Source organism: Papaver somniferum, chromosome 7 (genome assembly GCF_003573695.1).
Source record: "Papaver somniferum cultivar HN1 chromosome 7, ASM357369v1, whole genome shotgun sequence".
Classification (NCBI taxonomy): domain Eukaryota; kingdom Viridiplantae; phylum Streptophyta; class Magnoliopsida; order Ranunculales; family Papaveraceae; genus Papaver; species Papaver somniferum.
In genome coordinates this window covers 14,397,621-14,407,220 of record NC_039364.1, presented here as the reverse complement: position 1 = coordinate 14,407,220, position 9,600 = coordinate 14,397,621, and the positions used below count along the sequence as shown (strand labels likewise).

The following is a 9,600-nucleotide window of genomic DNA, read 5'->3' as shown; positions in this document are numbered from 1 at the left end:
AAAAATAGCAGCCATCAAGAGCATTTTCTCCGACTACAAGACCAATATCTCAGGTTTTTTCAGTGGCGCTTCTGCTGATGAACGGATTCAACTATTTCTTGTGATGGTGCTCCAATAATGGTAATGGACCCAATGCGAACAGAAGTTAAAAAGGGGCTAAGGCCCATTATTGGATGATTTGGATCTACTAGTAGTCTAGTAGTCCGTACACAATTAAATTCATGCCGTAAATAAATTCATGCGTTTCCAAATCTCCAGCTTCCATCACCATATTCTTTTAACCCTAAGTGTTCATCTCTCACTTATATCGTCTGTGATTCTCCGAAAGAATTCTCATCTCATGGGGAATTTCAACAATCTCCCATCGGACATTGTACTGGACATCATAACTCGTCTACCTACCGAATCAGTATTAGAGTGTAAATTGGTGTGTAATCCCTGGAGAAATCTTGTATCTCATCATCCATTGTTTTCTCAGATGCATCTAACTCATCTTAATCAATCCGTTGATTCTGCTGGTAAGTTTGGTTATCTTGTTAGAGCTAAGAATTATCAACTTCACTACTTTGAGTATAATGAGAGTCATGATGAGACACCTATTCACGGTACTAGAAGGATCAATTTCACCCCTCCATTTAGATATCCTTATAATTATCAGGTTATTGGTTCGTTCAATGGTTTAGTCTGTCTATATGGACACGGAGATCATCCTGCTTGCATTTTTAACCCCGTGACTAAGGAATATGTCGTGCTTCCAAAAATTGAGAGGGATTCTGAAGATAAGTATTTTTATTGGGCTAGCGGATTTGGTTACGTCCCTTCAACTAATGAGTATAAAGTTGTTCAATTGTATAACTTAAAGGCAGAACTTAATGTTATGGAGGTTGCAGTGTATACTCTAGGAAGTGGCAATGGGTGGAGAAATATCGGGAGGTTGGATTCTAAAACACGCATGTATGTTGCAGATCTGTATATGAATGGAGCTCTTTATTGGAAAGAAGCGCTTAATAAATACAACGGCGAGCTGCATTTGGGTGAAAAAGTGGGAAGGCTTTATTGATGAAAAGTTTCGTGAACATTTTTTACTACCTCCTTCACCACCGCACCTAGATACTTGGTATAATCACTTTATATGGGATTTTGGTGGGATTTTGTGTTATGGTGTCAGAGATGAAAGTGACACCGAATGCTCATGTTTTGACATATGGCTACTGAAAAAGAAGAACGATGTTGTTAACATGAAAGAGCTGGTGGAACATGAGCCATTGGGTTGGCGTAAAGAGTTTAGTCATTTTGAAACTCAACCATTAGCCATTACCAAGAATGGAGGTGTTTTATGTTACAATTCTAGGTCTTTCAGTATTTATGACCTAATATCTTCTACCTCAAAAAAATTGTGGATTTTACTGCATTTAGGCCAATTTACACTCACAAAAACACCTTGGTTTCGCTAAAAGAATTGAGAGAGAAATAATGAAGTCAGCTGAAATTGAGGAGACAAAAAGCTGTGGTTTGACGGCATAGTAGCTTGCAATATTTTGAGATCCCCGGTATAATATTAACTAGTAATATTCGTTGTGCTTCTGAAGCAGTAATATATATATTTATTCGAGTTTCAAATTGAGATTGCATAAGCCTTTTCAAAGTATCTTAATGAAATCTTTTCGTTCTTACACATTGTAGTTGAATTGGTATTGAAGGAAAATCGTGGAAAGTGAGAGCTTTCTCAGCGGTATGAAAGAATCTATTTTGTTCGTACTTCTTAGCATATAGATAGAGAACAACACTAAACTTGGGGATCTAATTTTGTATCTTTGCATGTTATATTAAGGTTCGATCACTTTGATGTCATAGAATTGGGAGTCTAAAAAGGGAACAACACTAAATTCTGTCATCATTCATCAGTAACTTTCTTAAGAACATTAGAGTCAAATAGGCAGACTTCGATGCGATACCTATCATGATCTACGTTTCAACTCTCGTCTTTAACTACAACCTAACTAATATTTTTTTCTTTTTTTTGATCCATCAAAGAGAATAGATTAAAAGGCACGTAAGCTGTGTGCGGGCGAATGCAACTGACATATAGAGAAAAGCCCACAGAAAAAAAATACAAAACAAAAGAAAAGCTAGAATAAAGTTGCAAGTCACAACAAATACCACTGCCTAATGACAAGACAAGAAAGACCCGTAACTATTGTCAGTTAACATGCTCGTCAACATCTTCTATAACTAGATCAACCGTGATTTTTTACAAGATCGCTAAACATTTCTTCACGATTAGTTTTTAGTGGTGGAAATTCTAAGCCCCATGCCGAAACTTTGTTAGCAACTTTAGATTTACGAGATTTTTTCTTTTTTAAACTTGAGAGAATACCCATACTAACTAATTGTTAGTCTTGTAGAAGTGTTACGTTTCCCTATCCATTGGAATGGTCATTTCTGGCTAGGTACATGACATACTAGTACCAAGGATGCAATATAGATTTTGCCATTTTCTTACTTGTTAGTTTTATAATTGAAGTTATCCGCGCATATCATTCCTATTTCCTGCACTTGTATAAGTTTTTTTATACAATTATTTAACGCTGAGGTTCAGTTGCGTCATTGTTCAACACAAGATTTGTTGGGATATCACCGACTCTACCAACAATGCATCATTATATATATCCCCCTGAGTACGTAGGAAAATGAAGCCATTGTTATCATTATATATTTGCAAGGTTAGTAGAATAAGTTTCTTCCTTCCACATGCTATAAGTTCAGTCGAAGTCGTGTTCACCTTAAGTGGGTAACGTCGAATTCTATAGGATATCAGTAACTCCGACATTAATATTGGCATGTCGGACGTTAATATGATCTGTAAACTTGCATTTACGGAATTATGTAAGATCAAATATGCTTGCCCCACTAGTTCCCATTTCTGTTATCCTTATTATATCTTTTGTTTTTCTCTATTCTTTAGTTTCTTTAGATGTTGTCATAGCCATCTAGAGCATCTTCTGAATTCTTCTCCCGCGTACATCTTAGGTTTTCCTGGTGCTGCTTCTGATGAACGATTCAACTGTTTCTTATAGCATTTGCAAAGACTTCAACTGAACTTATAGCATGTGGAAGAGAGAAAATCTCCCCTATTTCTGGTGGTGCTGCTCAGAAACTGGAGTACTGACACAATTTATGTAAATCACCACCACCAAGCAGTTGTTGCTGGAAACAGCATTTAATTATACAAATCATTTACCCAGAAAATGTCTTTATATAGAGCTAAAAGCCTTAGATGATATATATATATAGATAGATAGATAGATAGATAGAGAGAGAGCTAAAAGCCTCAGATGACTAGGCATCATAGGCGAATCCAGTAACTAACTATTCAAAAGAGTCGACAGGCAGAAAATTTTATAAGCTTACTTATCATCAGTTCTTTTTCATATTTGGATGACTAATTACTTCTTTCATAGTTTTTTTTTTTTAATTACTTCTTTCATTGTGGCTGTCTTATTCTCTCTATAGTTCCAAATTTCTTGGTTTCCTGCTCTTGTTATCTTTACTCGAAACCCCGTCATTCTGCTTCCCATTTCTGACCCTAACACCTATAGAAAATGCATACACAAATAAATGATAAACTTGTGGAAAAAAATATATAATAATAAAAAAAAAAACTGTTGGTACTTATACCTTGATCAATTCTTGCTGAATTTCTTGAAGTTCGATTATGTACCAGCATTCCCTGACAGCCTGACTTTGGTATAGCGCTATAAGCTCCTCCAATGCCTTTTCACTATCAGATAGTGCTTTCTTTCGTTAATCTGTTTCTTCTTGCATAGCCTGACCAACATCAGATATCACAGACCTAACAAACTCATTCTTCTCCTCATTAAGAAATTCAATATCACCTTGCAGTTTTTCCTTCTCTCTGGTGAGTAATTCTGCATCATTTGACAAGATAACCTTCTCCTTCCTCAGTACTTCAACATCAGTTGACAAGATGGAGTTTTTCTTTTTTGAGAACTTCTGCATTGCTTACTAAGATAGACTTTTCCTTGTTGAGGATTTGAACATCACTTGCCAAGATACCTTTCTCTTTCTTGTGTAACTTGATATCTCTTGCTAAGATGACCCTCGCTCAACTGATATACAAAGACGACTGAGAGAAGCTTTGAGCCAAGAGCGTGGGTCTGTGTTTCTGACGATTTTGATATTTTTCTAATCTTAAGAAACATTCTTATCCTTCACTGAAAAAAAGTGCGACGTGTCTGCGTCAATTTACTTGTAAGGAAATTTCATGAAACCATTAGAGGGAAAAAATATCTGTTGGTACTAGACATCTGTGGAACGAGAATGCCGAAGACTGGGAGAAACTTAAAGGTTAATTATTTAAGTGAGAGTGCTCAAGGTAGTAACTACACGTAAAGAAAATGTTGCATGTATTATTAGGGGTACAATTCCACCGTACAATCTAACAACCTTTAGTAATCAAGAATGCTGGTTAATTATTAAGAATAGAGCTTTTTATCCTGGCGGAGAAGTCGAAACTCTAAATATGTCTAACATAGGAGAGGAGGTATCAAGAAAATGTGCTGGTTCACCCCTTGCAGCTGTTTTTCTCGGAAATCTAATGCGCTTGAAACAAAAAATATCTGAATGGTTAGCTATCAGAGACAATGTCTCAAATTCGTAGGCTACAGCTAACTATGGAAAGAGTGCCAGAAACATTCATCCCTAGTGTTCTAAGCAATGCAAAGAAGCTGAGGATCATGTTTTTCCAAGACGAAGGTCCTTTCTATCCGAATGCACTTAGTAACAAGCGTCTGCGTGTAAGTGGGGTATTTAAGGATGTCTTTAATGTAGTTCACCTGGAGAATGCGTGCATAATCGTAGAAGTGTGAATAAGCACTTGCACCAGCAACTATCGCCTGAAGAGTGTAGCGCTTTTCTCCAGAACAAATAAAAGAAGTATAATCCGATAATTAAATTTGTCAGCTGACCTGATAAACTTAATAGCTCATCATCGTCGTATATCTGGTTATTCATTTCGGTCAATGATTGATAATCCAACCTTTTCTTTTTCTTGTTTGATTTTTATGAAAAGGGAGTGTTGATGTTATCTCAGTTTTTGCAACTTCCATTTATAGAGAGATTGAGAGCACAAACCAGAAAAAATTTGTTTTACTCCATCTGTTTGGCATGCAAGTAACAGCTATGGGTGAAATTTTAAAACTATAGAAAGTAAACACTAGACAGAGCATAAGTGTAGTTTAGTTTAGAATACAATGACGCTGTCTAAACCCCATACCTGACAGCATAAGGCTGAACCGAGATCAACTAGTAATTTAAAAAGCCCCGACAATATCTTTTAAGACGTAGATTAAATTGTTTTTGGTCGATTCAAACAAAGTGCAGTGAGCGACGCCATTTTAAATTGCAGTGTTGCATGAACCACGAATATAAAGAGAATATAAATCCGATGCCCTAGGCGAGGCAAGTTGTTTTGTTTCTAATTATGATAACTGGGACTGTAAAATAAAGAGAGGCTCGTTCACATGGCCCGCACCAAAATCTAGCCCGAACACGTTATGACAGAATAGTTAGTTGCCATATTTATAATACAGTAAAATAATTAATCCCACATCGGTAAAGTCAATCAAGATAAATTGGTTTATAAGCATTTGGGGCTAGAATACATGATTGCCAATGGCGAAGAGTTGGTTGGAGGGTCTAAGGGAGAAGCTCAGTCCATCGACGAGTTGGGATTAGCCCGTAATCTCTGGAGAGACCCATGAGTTGGGATTAGCCCGTAATCTCCGGAGAGACCCATGGTATTCACCATTGGTGGTTTTTTTTTTGATCGGACTAATTAAGTTAGCCCCACTTGCAAAAACTGCCATGCTCTCTCGGTGGTTGGATCGGATCTGATATTGGTATTCTCTCGGTGGTTGGATCGGATCTGTTATTTAAGTTAGCCCCAGATGGCTGAAGTTGAAAGGCTAGAACGGTGGTTAGACCGGATCTGATATCTAAGCTAGCCCCAGATGGCTGAAGTTGAAAGGCTAAGAAAGGGTCGCAGAATGTGAACATCGTAAAAGTCACTGTATATGACTACGCTTAAGCATTTATTATGCATTCTACTGATGTTTCAAGGAGGATTAATTTATGCATTCTACTGATGTTTCAAGGAGGATTAATGGGTCTTGGTAGGGATAATCTTGATACTCCGTATACTACCGGTCCAGCCGCAAGCACCGCCCCATGGAAGAAACCCTTCATACCTTGTACACATTGTTTTATAGCATGGTCCAGATAATCAGGTTGTGCTTGTAATTTCGGGAGATGGTGTGGATGTGGAGGCCATCGGGAAGGAAAATTGCTCGCAGTGTCAGAGTCTTCCTAGGGGAGATTATGCTTCAAAAGCACTTTCCCGTAGTTTCACTGTATTCGCTCGTGATATGGTTGGGGTTAGCATTTGTTATCAGCAGTCTTTGAATTTGTTATGAAAATTTAGTGAAATAGCAGATCTGTTATCTTAACTGTAGGATATGCGATTTGCATTCTTCAACGTTTATGTTATAAAGCCTACTGCAGTTTGGTATGAATTTTCATTAAGATCAGCTCAACTTTTGCCTAAGAAATTAAGTCGAGAAAAAATGGATGCCATTCAACTTAGGTTTTTATGGTGCTGCTGCTGATGAACGGGTTCAACTTATATTTTATTATTTATTAAACTAAGAGCAAAGAGTTCGATTGAACTTATTGTATGTGGAAGGAAGAAACTCTCCTCTATTTATGGTGGTGTTGCTCCTCTAAGCATTGTGATTTTGTCTTCGGACATTTTCCATTCAAATGACCAAAAGTTGAGCACGATGAACATCTTAATTGGAGGTTTCCATGTGTATTCCACAAGAACTTTAAATTCATGATACAGGAATAAATTCATGATAATGAAACCTATATCTATTGAGATCATTTCAACACAAACCTGTTGGGAAAATTGGCATCCCGAGCATAGCGGAATCACAGGATCACAAAGGGTAATTGGCGATTTGAGCCAAATATGGGAGAAATAATAAGAGAGACAGAAGATAAATAAGCACACACAACCAAAACACAAGATATACGTGGTTCTCCTTTACAGGCTACATCCACGGCCAACACCACCAGAAAAACTTCCATTAAAACAAAGAACATTACATGCTCTTTCCGCAACCCAAGACAAGACTCAAAGAGTTAACAAGACATACCCGAGAACACCATCGGAGAAACCATAGAAATCAACTTTATAACATTCGCCAAATCAGCCTCATGTCTTCTCTTCTACACCGTCTTCATAGCTGCTACTAACAGAGGAGAAACATGGAAACTAGAAACTTGGTTTAGGGCAAAGCCCCAAACCATAAACACTATAACACCAAAATCCTCTCTCTACAAGTTCTTTTCTCACACTGATATTGACCTTCACGGTAGCACACGATCCTCCCTACCTCCTAAGCACAAGGATTTACCACTCTTCTAGATTGAATTTTTTCTACACAACTAATTCTAATCCTATATATAGAGATACAAACTTGGCCCTTAAGAAATCATTACTTTAGGAACAAGCTTTGTGCAAGATAGAGTTTGACTTTTGGTCAAACTTTACACCAACGACTAAGTCCCACAATTCTCCACCTCGGATCATGCTTTCAAGCATGAGACGATCACAAGAAATTACCTACATCTTCCACCAGAGTTATTCACCATCTCTATATACCCGTAGAATTACTTTTGAAGCTCACATCCGAACTTCCATATTCATAGAACCATCTCTTCGACCAAAACACTATGAAGTTGATAAAAGTCTTCAAACCATCTTCATTATGAAGAACACTTGTAAAACTGGCCACGCTTCACAAACACCATGAAAATCTTCGATCACCATCAACGAATCCTTGCACAGACTCCACCATTGATCACCAAGAGAACCATCCAGAAGAATCACTGCTAGCTCCACCAAACCAGTAAGCTAACAACATATTGAACTCTAACCCAGAAAGGAAAAATTAGATTCAATATCATACTCCAACACATGTCATGATTACCGTGTATCTAAAACAAACCTTTAGATATTTCCACTGTGATTAACAGGCTTAATCCTTTAAGTGATTCCCAAAGCCATCACCAATCTGACCTACTCTTTACCACTATCATACCCAACATACTCGCTCAGAATACATACTGTGGTACATGCTTCCGAGATCAGGCACATTCTTGATACTACGTGCAAGCCAACCAGAATACTTTAACATAAATTTAGAACATAAATCTATAACATCTCGTGCATAACTTCGAAGCGATGTTGAACTTGCTTCTACATGAGACTTCACTGCCCCATCCTTTCTTCAAACTTTGTAACCCATTCTTTATAGTGTATGATTACTAATACTCTTCAAGAAGTATATATGTATCCACCTAATTCAGCCTTATTCTGCATCCCATACTACATCATAAAATTAAACGAGGAACATACAATTCTACCAAGTTGAACCTCCGATTTGTAAATCACATCACAAACTCAATCTTTGTGTAAACACCGGTTGAAGAATTATCTTCAATAATATTTCTCCACCCGAACAATAAACCATCATTCAATTCCAGGTTTAATTACACCATCCCGTCCATTGCTATGATACCAGTTGTTGGGAAAATTGGCACCCCGAGCGTAACGGAATCAGAGGAGCACAAAGGGAAATTGGCGATTTGAACCAAATATGGGAGAAATAATAAGAGAGACAGAAGATAAATAAGCACACACAACCAAAACACCAGATATATGTGGTTCACCTTTACAGGCTACATCCACGGCCAACACTACCAGAAAAACTTCCATAATTCAAAGACCATTACATGCGCTTTGCGCAAACCAAGACAAGACCCAAAGAGTTAACAAGACATACCCGAGAACACCATCGGAGAAATCATAGAAATCAACTTTACAACATTCGCCAACACTACACCAAAACCGGGATTGTCACATTGTAACTTGTCACATTTTTTTTCCAGTCACTGATACACCTGTGATAAGTCCTTTAACAATTATAATTGTTAATAAAAATTTTATTGGTGATAATGATTAGGAATATTAAAAAATTTTATTAGTAACAATAATATTTGTTGACAATTATCCAGACAATCACAATTATAATCTAAAATGATGTTTCCACCCAACAATTTCACCACATCTAAAACAACCCCAAATTAACAATTTTTTTTTTCTTGTCACTACTTTCACAACAATTTTATCTAAAATGATGTTTATACAAAATAACAATTTTATTTAATTTCTAAAATTCAATATATTTTTTATTATTCATTTTATTTTCTTAATATTAGAAAACATGATCAAGACCAAGTCAACAAGTCATGACTTTGTAGGAAATTTGACTTGGACAAATACCAACCTCTTCTCTCGATCTTGTCGACAAAACAACGACAGAAATATCTGTTTCTTCCGAATATTGTGAAAATTACCAAACTACCCTTATCGGAATAAGTGCGATGAAAATTCCGATGATTGTGAAAATGACAGATTATACCCTTACCCGAAATAAGTTCAATGAATATTCC

At 36.9% G+C, this 9,600-nt stretch overlaps 1 protein-coding gene across 1 annotated transcript; it reads left to right on the top strand.

Annotated features, from left to right (window-relative positions):
• The first annotated feature begins 340 nt into the window (after positions 1-340).
• Positions 341-1,060, top strand: LOC113294171 (F-box/kelch-repeat protein At3g23880-like). Its single transcript, XM_026542587.1, has one exon. It carries the CDS (start codon positions 341-343, stop codon positions 1,058-1,060), a length of 720 nt encoding a protein of 239 aa, XP_026398372.1.
• The last annotated feature ends 8,540 nt before the right edge of the window (positions 1,061-9,600 follow it).

What these genes read in the sequence shown, in the direction of transcription:
- LOC113294171 (XM_026542587.1), top strand. Translation starts at nt 341, where the DNA reads ATGGGGAATTTCAACAATCTCCCATCGGACATTGTACTGGACATCATA.